Source organism: Hydra vulgaris, chromosome 14, assembly GCF_038396675.1.
Source record: "Hydra vulgaris chromosome 14, alternate assembly HydraT2T_AEP".
Taxonomy (NCBI): Eukaryota; Metazoa; Cnidaria; class Hydrozoa; order Anthoathecata; family Hydridae; genus Hydra; species Hydra vulgaris.
In genome coordinates, this window is record NC_088933.1 from 27,853,629 (window position 1) to 27,872,030 (window position 18,402).

Sequence of the window (18,402 nt, forward strand, 5' to 3'; positions counted from 1 at the left end):
AGGTTCAAATATCATTTTTGTCTGTTTGTTTCTTTTTCATTTTTGCTTTGTGTTCAATTATATTTGAAAATAAGTTTTATAATTTATTATCTCTATTTTTTTTGTCTTTTTTTTTTTGTTTTGTTTGTTTGTTTGTTTTTTGTTTTTGTCTTTGTTTGTTTGTTTTTTTGTTTTGTTTTTTTTTTGTTTTTTTTTTAAAAAAAAAAAAATATGAAAAAAATTATAAAAAAAAAATTTTCTTTTTTTTTCCTTTCTTTTCTTTCTTTTTATATTTGATAACTTTTTTAATGACAAGATTTGATAGCTATATTATTTACGGATTATTGGGAGCTTGGCGATAAGACTATTTTGTCTTCTTCTTGCCCCCGCCATGTGTATATTTTACCAATACGAGAGTTGTAATTATTTTTAACGGCAAACTTATAACTTTAAAAAAAAAAAAAAAAAAAATGCGATGCATTTGTAACGTTTTACTCACAATTAAGGAGTTGTTAAAAAACTGTTTACGAACTAGAGCTGTGTCAAAGTATTGTTATTGAGTATTAGCAGTATAGGCTTGGTTTCGGTAAAAATGACCCGATGCTTTGCATAATCTACATTAATGTATGTAATCACATTTAACATACGCTACATACAAATTGTAATGATTGGTGCACAAGTAATTCTATCTAGACAATAATAACGATTGGTATATTTCCCTGTGAATATTATTAGTGGTTTTTATAAACATAATTTCTTTAGGGCATTATTTACGCACGAAAGATTTCTCGCGCATAAAACGCACCTAAAACCTGTAATGCTAAACCTAAGAATAATACGAGTGGAAACAACGAATGGATTAATTATTTCCAAGATTATTTAATCAAGTATATATATATATATATATATATATATATATATATATATATATATATATATATATATATATATATATATATATATATATATATATATATATATATATATATATATATATATATATATATATATATAAGAAATAACTGTCGCACGTAAACGCACGTAAACGCACGTAAAAGCTGAAATATGTACATGTGAATGATCCCTAAACAAGATTATCAGAAAGCTTCCTTGTGATCTGTTGTGGGTGAAGTGACAATAGAAGTTTAAGTTAGATAAGTATATTTTTACTAGATTATTACTGCTTGGTTCTTTAAGAACATTAATATTTTAATATTCAGATGTTGACATACAAATTTGTAATGTTAAGCAAATATTTAGATATTGGAAATTTTTAGTAAAGATTTTTAAACCAAACAATAGCTGTGTGTCAATTATGTAATGAGGCAATTTCAAGCGTCTGAAAAGCTGAAAATTTTGATTTATATACTGACAAATGTGAACGGCAATAAATCTAGAAACATTGCATTAAACTTTTAATTTAAAGAAAATTCGGTATATAGATATTTCTCAATCTCAAGTAATTCATAAATGATTAGATTGAATGGTTAGCTCTTTTCCATTGTTGAAGACTTAGGTTTCAACAGACTTATGAAAAAATTAAGACGTTCTTTCTATTCGCAGATGCTTTGTTGGTAAGATATTAGCATCAGTTTGCTCAACAATAATGGGTAAAATAAAAAGCTTTAGTAAACAGAGATAAATTTATAAGATTTACTACTGATAAATGGACTAGCACTTCAAATAAAGCTTTTATAAGTATGACAGGTCTCTGTTTAGACAAAACTTTTAATCTGCTGTAGGGTCCATTTCCCGTAAAACAGTAAAAATTACTGAGATGATTCAAGAAATAATTGCTGAATTTCAAATATTGCGTTCAAAAATTCATTTAATTTAAAGAGGTAATGCTGTAATTGTTAAAAAAATTTGCCTTTGGCACAGCTCTATTAAGAAGTGTAATTGTTATAATAATAATAATCTATTAAAAAATTTTAATGTTATATTTTTTTATTTTTAAATAGCATACATACATATATGTGCGTGTGCGCGCGTGTATGTTAGGAATGTGACTTTTTGTGACCCCACGTTTTGGGGTTATAAATTGATGAATATTTGTACAAAAGTAATAAAAAAAATATTAATTAAATTTTCTTTTCAAAAAAGATCGCCCAAAAACCAAAAATTTTAATTTACCATATATGCGTGTAGTTAAAATCTCAAACAATTTTATGGCTGTTACTTTTTAATTCAAATTTTTTTTAATGAACTACAGTATATATCAAAATTAATTTTTTAATTTTAAAACTTTGTTTATGCTACTGTATTTGTCAAAAAAATTTTGTGTAGTATTCAGCTTAATCAAAGCGTAGCTTTAATTAAGCTATATTCAGTAGTAGTATTCAGCTTAATTAAAGCGTCATATTTTTACTGTTTTGTTAGAAAAAATAAATCTAAGCTGGAGGTCCTAAGTTGCAGGTTCTCTTTCTTTTTACAGGTTGTCAAAAAAATCTTTAAGACACTTTATTCCTTGTTTTGCACACTGATTTGTTCTGGGAATTTCCAGTCTCGATGGCTCAACGTTTTTTCGTGACCGTGTAACTGTTACATAGCTTCCGATAATTACCTACATTAGTTTAGTAAACTAATGGTCCGCCCATCTGTAAGAGATGAATCTGCAAATGTCGAGTACTGTCTTTTCACTCTTCTAGAAGAACAAATGTAAAAGAGCTAATATTGCTCCGGAATTCTATCTGGCATTATTTAATTTATGTATTTTCTAAAACTTCACCTTAGGAAATACTCCAGGTTGTTCAAAAAAGTGGAATACGCGAGGTAAATGAAATAGAATTTTCACATCATCACGCCATCCTGCTGTTTCAGAAATCACTTCTTTACCATTCTTGAAATTTTCCTGAGCTGTTCGTAGTTCCTTTCAAGTTCCTGGTATTTAATATTAGGTGATATGTTGTTTCCTCCAATGTATTCAACCATCGCTACGCGAAGAACTTGGTCAATAACATGATGCTGACAACCAATGGACTGTAGTTCTTCCAGTTTCTTTTCAGTAAAACTTTGTAATTGACTGACAATTCCATTCCTTTTTCTAGTGTTTACATTTGTAGTGTCCCCTACAATAATCTTTATACTCTTCAATAAATTGTTGTTATAGCTCTGACAAACAACATACAACAACAACGGTATCCGCTTTTCTGTCTGGTAGATCTAGTGTTTGTAGCACTTGATATCCTTGATCACTAATACGTTTACTATTAAAGATCAGTGACCAGTTTTCTAAACGTAGCATTTTCTTCATTTCTTCTTTAAGTTTAACAGCTTCTTTAATAGTTGACCTGAATATATCAGACTGTGAAAGTGTCTTAATGTCAATTCCATCTTGAGATAACTGTCGACAAATGGTTGTTGCTTTGCTGGTTGATAACCTTGAACATGTTACTAATTTGGCTGCAGTTTTAATTTTGCTGTAGTTCTTGTAGTACTAGCTGGTGTAGTTCTTCTAAATCTTAAATTTTTTGAAAGTTGACGTTGCTGTTGCCGTCACTTTTTTCCCATAAACTTGTTACTTCTTTCTTAATTTTCTTTCTTTATTTGCTTTTAGATGGATTCTCCCAGTAACAGATAGCGTCCAAAAATTTAGATTTGATTGGTATCTTTCTGTTATTTTCCAGTGATTGTTTTTCTAGTGGAACAGTTCTTCTTTTCTTATGTGACTCATAAAATCGTACGAGATTTTTTACGCAGATTGTTTTATTTCTTTCAGTAGTGGAAGCAATTTTCTCATAGGACATTATGTTTGAAGATTATACTTGAATATATTTCTGAAAGACAATAATATTAAATATAAGTGCTATTGTACTTCTTTATAACTGACTGACATCTAGCGAATACAGATTCGTGTATAATTATTAGCGTTTCTCAATCAGGAAGCATATAGAGTCATAATCTTGCTAGTCTCCATAAACTTTTAGAAAACTCCAGAAAATTTTAGAAAGTTTTAAACAATCAGAACAGTTCAGAAAATTATAGAAAGTTTAATAAGGTTTAAGAAAGTTCTAGTGACAGTCATAATGCTATTGCAAATACTACTTATATACCATTTATTAAATTTCGTATTGTGGGTTGTTATATTATTTATACATATATATATATATATATATATATATATATATATATATATATATATATATATATATATATATATATATATGAATATATATATATATATACATATATATATTTATACATATATATATGCATCTATATATATATATATAAATATATATATATATATATTTATATATATATATATATATGTGGTATATATATATATATATATATATATATATATATATATATATATATATATATATATATATATATATATATATGTACATATATATATATATATATATATATATATATATATATATATATATATATATATATATATATATATATACATATATATATATATAATTGATAATGTAGTTTTGTCATTTTTATAAACTGCTGCAGCCTGTAACAGAGGATGATGATAATAAAAGCGATTCACAAGATCCGTCGTTTTATGAAGATGTATCACATTTGCAAACAGGTTTGTCGTATAATAGTAATAAAATGGTTGACTCTCAAGATGCAGCTTGTGTATATCAAAATGACTACTTAAATCCAAGCGAATCTCTAAATCTACCTAATTACTTTATGTTAGAAAAAGTTGATTCTGTCATTTATGATGAATCAGAAAATATTGACGAGTCAAAGAGATACAATGAACAAGAAAATACTTCTGAAATAAGGAAACTTGATCAACCAGAAATATGTGATAACTCACAAAGTAATAAACTGGAGACTTTTGATGAAAATAACTACTACGATGTTCCAGAAACCATACAAAGTTAAGTTACAGCTTAGATTTTAATATATTTTTAAGTGCGTCATCAAAAAAAAAAAATTAAAACTTCACTGAGCAATTACTTTTTATTTCTAGTAATCGGACGATTTCTAGTAACTGATCGATTATTTTAACTTTTGTAATTAGACGATTATTTTAATTCTCATTGTTAAGTATTTATTTAAAAAAAAACTTTGAGCATGAAAATTAATTACATTTTATGATGTTTCTTTTTTAGTTATATTCTTACTTTATTATCTGCCATCAAAATAAAAATAGCTCAACTTCCTCAATACAGTCATTAAATATATGGATGGCTTAGCGCTAAACCAGCCTATAAAATGAATATGTTGAAATGAGATAATTTAATGCAAAGTTTAAAAGTCTTTAACAAAAGCCACTAAACTGAAAAAATGAAAAGTAATTGTAGTTCAGTGCACTTAAAAATTTTAGTTATAGTATTTTGGTGTTTGCAAAGAAACACTGCAAAATTAAAATTAATTTATTATTTAGTATTAATTTATTGTTTATTATTAATTTTAATTAACTTAAAAATATCTAATAGAGCCCATGGGGCAGAGAGGTGGGTTGATGAGATATAAAGATACTAGTAAAGGTTTTGCAATGTGCATAGTGTTTTACTTCAAACAATAAATCTTTGTTTGCTATGAAGCCAAGCTTTATTAACTAACTGGTAACCAGTAAACTGTTAATTAGGCATCATAATGAAATATGATGTATATGCTGTGTGTATATGTTTACTTTATTGTTGGTTTTTTTTTTAATAACCGGTTTTAGACAAACGGGTAAACTTTTCAGGAGTCTAAATTATATTAAATTTAACTGTTTGCTGAACAGGTAAACAATCCAAATGGTATTGAATTGTGGTTCAAGCATTATTATTTTTAAAAGAAACAAACGGGTTCCATTGAAAATACTAACGATACCATGGAAAACGCTTACAAATACCACTGAAATGTCACAAACTATGTTGAGTTGTTTAGTTGTCTTATGAATCAAAAGAAAAATTTGCCTCTCACTAAACTTAAACCTAAATCGCTCGCACTTTAACCTTTCACGCTAACATTAAGCTACACTATCAAGTTAGTTTATAAATCGCTCGCACTTTAACCTTTCACGCTAACATTAAGCTACATTATCAAGTTTATAAGGGTATTTAACTTTGTATAGTTGTGTTTGTTATTATTATTATTCTTATTGTTATTTTTTTTATTACTATTATTATTATTATTACTATTATTATTATTTCTATTAATTATTTCTAATTCAATTTTGAATTATAATTATTGATGTATTTTCAAATCAGTAATGTTGATTGTTAAGCCATGTTAAGAATACTTATTTTTTGTTTTCATATAAAACAATATGAGAAAATAACTAAAAAAAATGTACATATAGTCTATACGATCTATAAGATATATATTAAACATGCTTCGTTAAAAATTGGTATTTAACAACGTAAAGAAACTTTATTTTATATAGGTATGTGAGTAAAAGTTTCATATTGCTTGAATATTATACTGTTATATATCATTGGAAAGAGGATCAATACAGTATTTTAAAGGTAAAATTAATAAAATCAAACACCGACCGTATCCGGGGGATATAGGGGGCAACAACCACCACCTTTACCACAAGAAATTGAACACTTTTTTTAAAAAAAATAATTTTTAAAGACATAAATAATTTAAATAATTGAAAAGTTGTTATAAATCTATATTAAACCACCAAAGTATATGAGAGGCGTATGTTAACGATGGAGATAAGTGTGGTGGTGATGGTTTGGTACACCCTAGTATCAAAAATGACTTTTTTTGCAAATATTTTTTTCTTTACCAAAATGAATTCAATTAGTATACAATATAAAATTGTGTTATACAAGAATTTACGTATACAAGTGGTGTTTACATTGACTTATGGGTGAGGCCTATGCTCCTTCCACCTTGAAAAAAAAAAAGATAAAATAGCACAACTACTGTTTCCTAAAGTCCCAAAACAAAGGTTTTTCGGTATAAAAAAGGTTCTATAAATTAATACTGGACAACCACTAAATATGGAAAGTGAATGTTTTTGAATTTTTTGAATTAAGCGTCGTGGTGAACGGACGCGTTTTTCTTTGCAGCGATAAAAAATAAAAATAAAAAGTTTCGTGGATATTATTTTTACGAAATATTATTTATCTAATGACTAAATCGGACGAATTTGTTTCCATTGTTATGATGAGGGAAATGCTGAATCTACAAAAAGAAACAATTTTATCTTTTTTTCGTGAAGCTATTTCAAGCATGAATCAAAAATTTGATAATTTTCAAACAAGTTTTCAAGATGTTCGACGCGAACTAGACGATATAAAATCAGGATTGAACTTTGTTGGTGGCGTATGCGAAGACAAAGTTAAAGCATTAGGAGAAAAGATAAATAAGATTTGTGAAGATTTAACAAATTTTAGAAAAATGCAGGGAAAAATAACTTCGGACAATATTGAACTAAAACTAAAGAGCGTAGATAATGAAGATAGAAACAGGCGAAATAACTTACGAATCGATGGGGTAGTTGAAACAAACGTAGAAAAAGATTGGTATATAAAAAAGAAAAAATATAGAAACTTTTTAACGTACAACTTGGAATAGAGAAAGATATTAAGATTGAACGAGCCCATCGAGTGGGACTAGCTAAAGTAGAACGAGCTCGAACAATTGTTCTAAAGCTTCGTGATTATGGAGATAAAAAGGTAATCTTAGAAAAAGCAATCAAATTAAAAGGGAGCAATATCTTTATAAATGAAGATTATAGTTTTACTACTCGAAAAATACAAAAAGAACTTTTTGAGCAGGCCAAGCTTCATCAACAAAACGGTCATTACGCTAAAGTCGTGTACAATAAACTTATTGTTCACGAATTTAAAGAAAACGTCCACAAAGTAATTGTTGATTCGACAAGAAATTGATCACAGTGCAACTGGTTGCTTGACGCACAGAAACGAGTAAGATTTTTTTAAAGTTTTGATTTAATTCATCGTTTTTTTATCTATGGGTATTTTATTTAATCTTTTTAATTATTCGTTAAAAATGGCTACGCATTTTAAATATTTAAAATCTTTTGAGGGTAACTTTTTAAATAACCTGTCTGAAGAAAATATAAATATTTTTCAAGAAACCCAAATGAACTTAATTGACACACCATATATATTGATCCTTTTGATTTTAAAATAATAAACGATCATTGTTCCTTTTCAGTTTTGCATATAAACATTAGAAGCATCCAGCAAAACTTTGAGAAACTAAAAGAATTTTTAAATATTATAAATTACACGTTCGACGTCATAGCTCTTTCATTTGACTTGGCATGATTGTGGTCTTGGCATGATTTTGAAAATTCTCTTGAATTAAATTCTACTTTGAATTTGCCATCTTTTAAACTTATTAGTCAATCAAGAGGAAGTGGAAAAAAAGGTGGAGGGTTAGGGCTTTATGTCTCAAAAAAGCATGATTTTAAGGTAAAAAACATTCTATGCTTCTCAAACGATAATTATGAAAGCCTTTTCATTGAAATTGTAAATAAAAAATTTCGAAATATTTTAATTGGATGAGTTTATCGTCCACCAAGTGGTAAAATCAAACCATTTCAAACTTTTATCAAAAAAACGATTGAAAAAATAAATAAAAAAATAAAACTTTATACGTTATTGGATACGTGAACCTTGATGCACTCACTTATTCAAAGTCTCCGAAAACAAAATCCTTTTTTGATATGCTTCTTAAATTTAATGTCTTGTCAGCTTCTTAAATTTAATGTCTTGTCAGCAAAAACCTCGGCAACGGCGATAGACAATATTAATATATAAACCGGGATATTTATGACTGATATTAGCGATCACTTTCCGATATTTATAAAAGTAAGAAATTTAAAAGCGGTGTCTGATTGTGAACCAAAAGTTATAAATTTGAAAAAACGCAATCTTAAAACAAGTAATACTAATGAATTATCGATTAGACTAAGTATATATGTATATATAGATGTCATGACACTAACGAAGCTTTTAACAATTTTTTAGATATATTCCTAGATTGCTTTAATGAAACCTGTCCTCAAGAGAATATACAAATTAAGACAAAAGCATTTGTTAATCCGTGGATGGATAAATCACTGATAAAATGCTCAAAAAAGAAGCAAAAACTCTATAATAAATTAAAAAAAAATAAAAACACTGAAAATGAGATAAACTACAAAAATTATAAATATTTTTACCAAAATCAAATAATTAAATGCAAATCTGATAATAAGAAAACGTGGTCCATCATTAATGAGATAATGGGAAGGAAAAAAAAAAATTCAACTTCTTTACCAAAAAGAATTAATATTAACAACACTGACATATTCTGTAAAAAACAAATCTCGAAAGAATTTAACAAATATTTTATAAATATTGGTCCTAATCTCGATAATAAAATAAGTCCAACATCTGATTCATTTAAAAACTACCTAAAACCCGCAAATAACGCTATCATGTATGGTAATGAATTCAACTATGAAGAATTTGAAGAAGCCTTTTCCTCTTTAAAAAAAAAAGCACCAGGGTTTGATGAAATAACTAGCGATTTAGTTATCTTTAATAAAATCAATCTAAGCAGACCTCTGATCCATATACTTAAAATCTCAATAACATCGGGATTTTCCCTGATGTACTTAAATTAGCAAAAGTAATTTCGATTTTTAAATACAATGAACATTCAGACAACTAATTATAGACCTATATCAATACTTTCTGTATTTTCAAAACTTTTTGAACGTGTAATTTATAATAGAATCTATGATCACTTCACTAAAAACAAATTATTTTACCCAAACCATTTTGGATTTCAAAAAAACCTCTCGACAGAGCATGCAATCATTGAATTAGCTAATCAAATAACTGATGGTTTTAAACAAAACAAATTTACTCTAGGAGTAGACACAGTTGACCATTGCATCTTATTAGATAAACTAAAGCACTATGGTATAATTAATAAAACTTATAATTGGATTAAAAGCTATCTTACCAATAGAAAACAATACGTGTGTAATATACAATCTGGAGTTTTAAATGTTTTATGTGGAGTCCTCCAAGCATCTATCCTTGGTCCACTCCTATTTTTAATTTATATAAATAATTTTTGCAATGCATCTTTAAAACTTAATTCAGTCATGTTTGCTGATGATTCAAATATTTATAATATTTCTTATTAACAATGATATCAAGAAATTATACTCAGATATGAATATTGAACTAAATAAAGTAAATAATTGGTTTAGGGCTAACAAACTCTCACTTAACTCAGAGAAAACAAACTATATATTATTCCATAAAAAAACACAAGAAGAAAACCTTCCTCTTAAGTTACCTGACCTTATCTTAAATGATAACTTAGTTAAAAAACAAACCAGTATTAGATTCTTAGGAGTTTTTGTTGATGAGAATTTATCCTGGCTTCCTCAAATAAGATATATTCAATCTAAAATCACTAATATAATTGGTATGATGTATCGAGTTCGTTCATATATCAATAAACAAAGTCTCAAACTAATATATTTTGGACTAATTCATTGCTTCATCAGTTATGCAAACATAACATGGGCGAGTACGCAACCATCAAAATTAAAAAAATTTATAGTCCACAAAAACATGCTAGCAGAATCATTTACTCTAAAAATAAGCGTGAACACGCCAAACCTATAATGAAAGATATGAAAATGATGGATGTTTACAAAATAAATATCTATCAGCATTTAATTTTTATGTATCGATTCAATAATAATCTCTCTACTGCAAACTTTAATAACAAGTTTGAAGTAAACATAAATAAAAACTATTATCTAAGAGCAAATATAAGTAACTCATATAAACTGCCTCAAAACTTTAATAAATATGCTGCATATAGCATTGCATACCGAGGACCAAATATACGGAATAGTTATCAAGAGAGATTCAAATGTACGGCAAAGTCATTAAGTTCATTTAAGTTTTTAATAAAAAAAAAAAAATTTAAAATTTGAGAATCATTTGTGCTTAAAGGGATCACCAAGTAATTTTAATTATTTTAGTATTTATTTTATTTGATCTTTTTTTGATTTACTGATTAGAGCAGTAGTTTTATGCCCATTAGGGTTTTTAATTTAATATCTATATTCTATTAACAATGTATACATTGTTAATAGAATATCTATATTCTATTAACAATGTATAAATGTATAAATCTATGAAAAGATTGCGATGACGTATTGTCATTTTCATCTTCTTTGAGCCCTGTCTGTTTAACTCTTTATTTTATAAAGATCATTGTAAAAAAGAACAGTTTTATTTTTTATTGTATATACAAAAACGGTGCTGTTGACAAGATTTTACTGTCTTCTTTGTTTCTACGGACATACTTTTATTTTTTCTTGTATAAATATGTTGATTATTTATTGTTAAACAGCAACAAAAAAAAAAAAAAAAAAAAGCAAAACTCATGATAAATTTGTTGATAATGTTTTAACACACCCTAATATCAAAGAAAAATTTCAATTATGAAATATTTGATTGGTTATTTAAAGTACAACAACAAAAAAGTAAAAAACATACCTTACTATCTAATAATTTAATTTCAAAATTTTAATAAATAGGAAACAATATTGAAAACCTTTATCTCTATCATTATTTTCCATTTTTTAATGAAAGTTTAGTTTAATCTAAATCAAATATAAAAAAAGCTTAATTAAGCCTCTGTCTCCCGCGGCCATTTTGGACGAATGAAAATTAGGTACCAAAAGTGCAACAAAAAATAGACACCCTGCTACAAAAAAATCTTCGATAAAATTTGGTAGTTGCATAGATTAATGAAAAACTTAAAAATAATAAACCTGACAATAATAAAGTTTAACTACTCTAATTTCTAAAAATAATCTATGTTGATATCGAACTCTAAAAAGTTTTCCAACTAAACACGTCTTCACTACGCTAACTAAAAAAAAAAAAATTTTAAAAACATACCAAAGTTTTTTAGCACAATACTCGATTCCGTAAAACGCGGATTTCAACGTACTTATTTTATCGGATAAAATAAAGGAGAACAATGCAATTAATAATTCCTTATTTCTTTAGCTTTTTTCAGCTAAAATAGTCGCAAATATACAAGATATTGTTATTTTTAAAAAACGCGCTGGCTAAAAAATCTAAAATTGCTTTTTAATGTGAAAAGTTTGTATTCTAAAATTTTACTTTTGCATTCATAATAACACCGTTTTCCAACGGAAATTTCCGTTTTTCAAAATATATTTTAAAATAAAGAAAATTTCCGTACAATTTTGTTAAATAGATACTTTTCCTGCTAATTACGGAAAATAATTCCGTAAAAGTACGGAAACTTTTAACAGTGTACCAAGTATTATGCCTCAAATTTCTATTGATGCAACTGTAATAAAAAGAGATTCTGTTAAATGATTGCTAGGTGTTTATTTTGATGAGAATATTATTTTGAAAAACCATATTAATATGTAAGCACCAAAGATTCTAAAAATATTGGCATTTTGTGTAAAGCCCAACCTTAATTAAACAAAAAAAGCCTTACACAGATCTATTACTAATTTATACGCAGTTATATAAATTACGCATATATTGCATGGGGTAGTACCGAAAAAAGAAAACTACCAAGTCTATATCGCCGTCAGAAACATGCGGTTCTCGTAATTTATTATGTGGATCGCTCTTCACAATCAAAACCTTTTGATGAAATGAAATTACTTGACGTCTACAAACTTGACGTCTTTAATGTTTTATCTTTTACTTAAATGTGGAAAAACAATTTACCGCTACCTGTTTTTAATGACCTTTTTACATCGAAACTTTCTAATAAGTATTCACTAAGAAATAATGATTTGCTAAATAAACCATTTTGTAGAACAAAATTTAATAAATCTTGTATCGCGCATCTATCTTTGGAATAAAATAGATCTGCCTAATTTTGATCCTTTTACTTGTTTTCTGTTTTAAAAAGAAATTAAAAGATTTTATACTTGCTATGGATGACATTTTAAGTTGAAATAAACCTTGATTTATGAGATTTATAATAATATTTATATTAATATATTTATTTTCTTTGATCTGTAACAGTTTTATAAAATTTATTTCTTAGGATTTTTACGACAGATTTATTATTTTAGATTATTATTATAGATTTATTATTATCGATTTATTATTATAGATTTGTGTTTATTATTATTACAGATACATGATTATTCTTATGGTTTATTATTATAGATTTATTATTATGGCCATTCTTTAGATTTATATTTTCAGTTTTTATATCATGAATTTTTTTTTTAGTATGATTTATTGTATTATTTTGCATTGTGCTATATTGTACTATTTTGTAAATTGTAAAGATTCAAATGGTAGGATCATTATGATCTCCTTGCAGAAGCCTCGTTTTTTTTATTTTTTTTTAAATATTGTATTTATTTTACGACAAATGTAAACAGAAAAGAAAATAGAAAAAAAAAATTGGACTATACTTACTACATATACAGCAATTCAGTTGCTCAGTTTCTTTGATTGTTCACAGGTTGTTCAGTTCTTTGATTATACGTAAATCAATCTTAAAGAACTATAGGTTTTTTTACCATGTTAAAAATACTCGATAATGTTAAAAAATTTCCCAGTAAGTAGTCCCAAATCATCTGTACACTTTTTGTCCAAGATAATCTGTTTTTTTATTTTTACTTCAACAACATATGTCCAATATCATTTGGAAATTCAATGACACCTAACAACATCTTTAGGAAGATGTAACTAAATCTGGTAATTTTCCAATAACTCTGGAAGAATTTCCTCCAAATGTAGTTACATCTGAAAAAAATCTTATTTGTAACTACATCTGATTAAAATAATGCATTATTAGTTGCTATTTTTTTTCAGATGTAACTACATCTGAAAAAATCATATATGCAACTGCATCTGGTTAAAATCATGCCTTATAATTTAATATTTTCATAAAATCCTGTAGTTATATTTAATATGATTGAGATGTAATTACATCTGTAAAATTTCCAGATGTAGTTGCACAGATGTTGTTATATTTAAATAATTGGAAAGATGTAACTACGTCTGTAGTAATGATATACTTTTTACACATATGTTGTTACACATCAATAAAATTTCAGATGTTATTAGACATAGTAAAAACTGATGTTGTTACCCTGACCCTCTATAATGATGCTTCAAATGATGATTAAAATAACTGCGTCAAATTGGTTTTTTTTCAGTGTCAAAAGATCTCTGCTCTTGTTTTTTCTGAGTAGGATTATTGTTAAGTTTATGTAGCGGCCTTAATAGATAATGATTGTTAACAAGTATAGATAATCTCAAACAAAAATTTTTATTCAATTCAAATATTTTAATCACCTAGAGTAGATGGTTTATCCCCGTTTATATTTCTCATGATGTTCTTTCTTTCAAACAAAACATTTTTAAATGTTCTTCCAGTCAGGTTTTTTTTTGCCAGGCTCCCACGCAAAAAATTTACAAAAGCTATTTTTTATGTGTTACGGTAAAAGTTATAAATACTCTATTTTAGAAAATAATTTTTTTCCCATTGAAAAATAAATATATCTAACGGGTGACAATTGAAAAACGAGACAGGATTTAAAGACATATAACTCATTTAAGGTATGCCTAAAAGTACTATCTCCAAAATAGTTAAACGTGCTGAAAGTGAATCTGGTTACCAAAGAGTTCAAAAAAGTGAAGAAAAGGCTAAAAAATGACTAAGACAAACATTAAAAGGCCCAAGCTTATGTTTGGACTGAGTTTCTCAACGAGAGGCAGCTAAAAAGTTCAATTGTACTCAGAAACGCATTTGTAAAATACTAAAAAAAAAAAAGATAAAAATTGAATCAAGAAATAAATGATAATTCCAAAACGTTCTGACCAAAAAAAAGCAGTTGCTAGAACTAAGTGCTGGCAATTGTGTCAGAAATTCAAAAATTGAACAACCAATCATTGATAGATCATCATTGATAGATGAGATTGCTTTACATAATTTTTTCACTATTGAAAAGATAATTTATCTTGCTAAAAATTGGGTAATAAAAAGGTATACCTTTTGGTTTGTTTGAGAAGATATAACTTTAGATGACTAAAGTTTATCAACCTGCTCAATGGGATGAGTTTAGCAACTATGTGGGGCAAGTTGATTAATCAACGAATAAATGAATATACATGATATGGAACTTGGATAATTCATGAATAATACTATCGTTTTGTTTATGATAATCTAGTTCATCAATAAAACTACCGTTCAAAACAAGCGTGTCTATAATATAAAAACTTTTTTATTTTATAGACTTTAATGAAGTGTTATACTTTACACTTTAATGACGTGTTATCAAGTTAGAGAAAAGAAAAAACTAAATAGTAAAAAAAAAATATATAATTTAAAAAAAATTAATTTTATAATTATAATTATAACTATTATAATTATCTTAAACTTTGAAGCCCGATTTAAAATTACTAATTTTTAAAAATATACAAAGATTGTACCGCAAAATTCTTCCTTCCCAAAATTGTTTCTTTGTGTTCGGATAATTCAGTGTTATTTACTTTTTTCAAAGCTGCTCAACTTGCCCCTACTAGACAAGGTAATGTTTTAAAGAGAACAATGAGACTTATTGTTCGATAAATTGGTAAAATATCATCACTTTAGTGACGGCAGATAAAAGAATTTAAAAACATCCAAGAGAATAGCAATAGTTTTTTATTTTTAAAATCTAAAATGAAAAAAAAAGGGCCCGTGCATCTTACTTGACTGCCGTCCAACAAGAAGGTGTGTCATACTTAATGATTTTTTAAAAAAGTTTTTACAAAAACCCGGTATTTAGAAAACTTTGTACAACTTATTTAAAGCGAGAACCAACAGCAGCAACAACAACAAAATTATGCCGGCAAGTGTTTCAAAATTGTATATTTAAGGTAAATTTTTTGTAATTAGGTTTGACCCAAATAATACGATTTTATCGGATAACTTCTTTTTTGAAAAGCAAAAGAAATTATCCGATAAAATACTTAATGAACGATGTTTACTCATAGCTGTGAGTAAACATTGTTCATTAAGTCAACTGTACAGTTGATTGGTAAATGGATCCACGCAAATGATTTATTTGTATATCTGGCGATACATATCGAACTTTATATTACTGCAAGATGATTGGAATGCAGTCAACCTGGTGCTAGGGGAAAAGCAAGCTTAAAGGATAAAGATAGATTTATGGCTAAACTTGACAAATTGTTTGATATACTCATTTGTAATTGCCAAAATATTACTAGTGAAGACAAAAGCTGTTCGTCAATGTAAAGATGAAACCCATATTAATTGCACGTGCAAAAAGAAAAAATAAATTCTAAAGAAAGAGTTGAATAGGGACATCTGATACGCACCAAATCAGATTAGAAGACGTAAAAGAAAACAAAGAGCTACCTAAAATTGGAGAAAGAGGATTGAAGGAAGAAGTAAGATTTTTTAAATTATTTATGTTTTTAATTATATGTAAAATTAATTTACAAAGGAGTTTGTTCTCATGAAAAAAGGTAAATTTTTATAAGAGGGTAGGATTTATCCAGACAGTTGATGTATACTAATCGGTCAAAGAAAGATTTGATCTTAATGACAATATATAAAAAAAGTAAATTTTGATTTGTTAAAAAAGTTATAATAAAAAGAATCCTTAATTTATTAAATAGACAACTAAATGATAGATAAATGATTATAAATAGAAACTATTATAAAAGTTTTAATAATAATAGATTGAAAAAGTAATAATAAAAAAAAAAAAGTTTAAGCCGTCAAAAATATACAATCGCAAGCAAAAATTTGATAATCTTGTAAGAAATTTTGCGCGAATTTAAATGAATCTAAATCTCGATTCCCGGCAGCTTAATCATGTCGGATATTTTAATCTAAGCATTTTTTAGTAACTTTATATAAAAATACAAGTTCTTATACAGGATATTCAATAAGGAAAAAAATAAAGTATGACGCACCCTAGTCCAACAACCTATTGCTGCGCATTGTGTTACCATTTTAATTCCCTAACTTTCATCTGTTAGATGTTTTGTCATACGATTAGTAGTTTTCAAGATATTTTAATTACCCAACTTCTCCCTATGCTCAACTAACTCCGCTCTACCCTACTCGCTGATTTATTTATAGATGCTACTGAGTTCAAATCTCATTTTGAAAAAACTCACTATTGTTTTCAATTATAAGAATATTTAAGAATGTTTATTTAGTGACGCTTGTTCAGGATCTGTTGAGAAATTAGGAGCCATATTTCTTGGGCAGGGTTTTCAATACAGAGGTTTTATGTATTAAAAGAAATGATCGGCAATTGATTTAAATTTATGTATAAAAAAAACAAAAACAGTATCAAGTTATACAAAAAATATAAAGAACAGTTTGAATGTGTAAATATTGCAAAAGCTTTGACACTGCATATCTACACCCATCCACCCACACACAAATAAATGCCGAAAGTTGAAGACTTGTTTAATATTTTAAGATATAGGGTCAAATACGTATTTACAAACGGCATTTTTTTGTTTTGTTTTTTTTTTGAAAAAAACCAAACATATTAAACTCCGGTCCCACCTTGAAAAAAAAAAAATTACACTAAAAATATAAATATCATTTATAACAATATACATATAAAAAAGCTTTAGAATATGAAGTTCCGGCTAAGTAATATAAAAAGGTATCTATAGTAAATAAATATTTAACAGTTGATTATTAACAGGTACCGATGGTTTCAAAGAACCATTAGTTAAAGGTTTAGATTAATTATTACAGGAAGCTGGGAACAAAGTTTCCCGTAGCTTATTTTTACTTTCTCGCTTCAAGTTTTTGATTGTAAAACTTCCCTTTTTGGTCTGAAATTTTTTTTGTGAAGAATTTCTTAGATTAGTTTGTTCAGTAAAACTTTTTTCTTTAGAATCTTGGCATGATTCAGTAAAGTATGAAGTATCTTTTGATGTAGAAATAATTGAGCTATCTGCCGAAGAAGAACTAAAGGTAATACTAATACTTTTATCGCTTTGTGGTTTGACTTTTTCAACGTCAAGCGTTTTTTTTTTTGATAACGAAATACCTTCAATAGATAGAGGGCAACCCATATAAGATGGAACATTTATATATTGTTGTTTATATGCTAAGTCGAACCGACCAACATCACAACTTTTATTTTCACGACGATCAAGTATAATCTTCATAGTATCTTCTAAAACATTATTACAAAGCTTCTCGGTAACAGGAGTACTGGGACTCAAGGCTGGACTTGAGTTAATTTCAATTAGCCAAGGATTTAGATTTTCATCTAGCATAAAATCAGCACCGTATAACTCAAACGAGTTTTTTCGATATTCTAAAGAATTTTGACAACTTTGCAAAGACGCAATAATAGCTGCTTTCATACCCGGGTATATGATGTCATCCCAAGTTGTTTTAAATCCTGTAAAGTAAAAATAGTTAAACTCTGTATAAAAAAAA

General features: G+C 27.0%; 3 protein-coding genes across 4 annotated transcripts in view; 2 read left to right on the forward strand and 1 right to left on the reverse strand.

Annotated features, from left to right (window-relative positions):
- Positions 1 to 5,049, forward strand: part of LOC100210419 (uncharacterized) — a 39,072-nt gene extending 34,023 nt beyond the window's left edge. The window contains exon 6 of the mRNA XM_065817148.1: positions 4,453 to 5,049. Coding sequence (XP_065673220.1) covers positions 4,453 to 4,836 — 384 coding nt within the window. The 3' untranslated portion in view covers positions 4,837 to 5,049. The remainder of the gene's footprint in view (positions 1 to 4,452) is intronic.
- Positions 5,050 to 7,032: 1,983 nt separating this feature from the next.
- LOC136091014 (uncharacterized) lies at positions 7,033 to 7,796 on the forward strand. The gene is made up of 2 exons (XM_065817998.1): positions 7,033 to 7,398; positions 7,452 to 7,796. Exons 1-2 carry the CDS (start codon positions 7,033 to 7,035, stop codon positions 7,794 to 7,796), a joined length of 711 nt encoding a protein of 236 aa, XP_065674070.1.
- Positions 7,797 to 17,524: 9,728 nt separating this feature from the next.
- The window catches only part of LOC100215267 (tubulin tyrosine ligase 3), a 36,241-nt gene continuing 35,363 nt past the window's right edge, over positions 17,525 to 18,402 (reverse strand). For both annotated transcript variants that reach the window (XM_065817481.1, XM_065817480.1), the window contains exon 8: positions 17,525 to 18,364. In XM_065817481.1, the coding sequence (XP_065673553.1) occupies positions 17,694 to 18,364 (671 nt within the window). In that variant the 3' untranslated portion in view covers positions 17,525 to 17,693. The remainder of the gene's footprint in view (positions 18,365 to 18,402) is intronic.

What these genes read in the sequence shown, in the direction of transcription:
- LOC136091014 (XM_065817998.1), top strand. Translation starts at nt 7,033, where the DNA reads ATGACTAAATCGGACGAATTTGTTTCCATTGTTATGATGAGGGAAATG. An exon ending in ATAACTTACGAATCGATGGG is followed by an intron (nt 7,399 to 7,451) that starts GTAGTTGAAACA and finishes GAAAAAATATAG; the next exon opens with AAACTTTTTAACGTACAACT.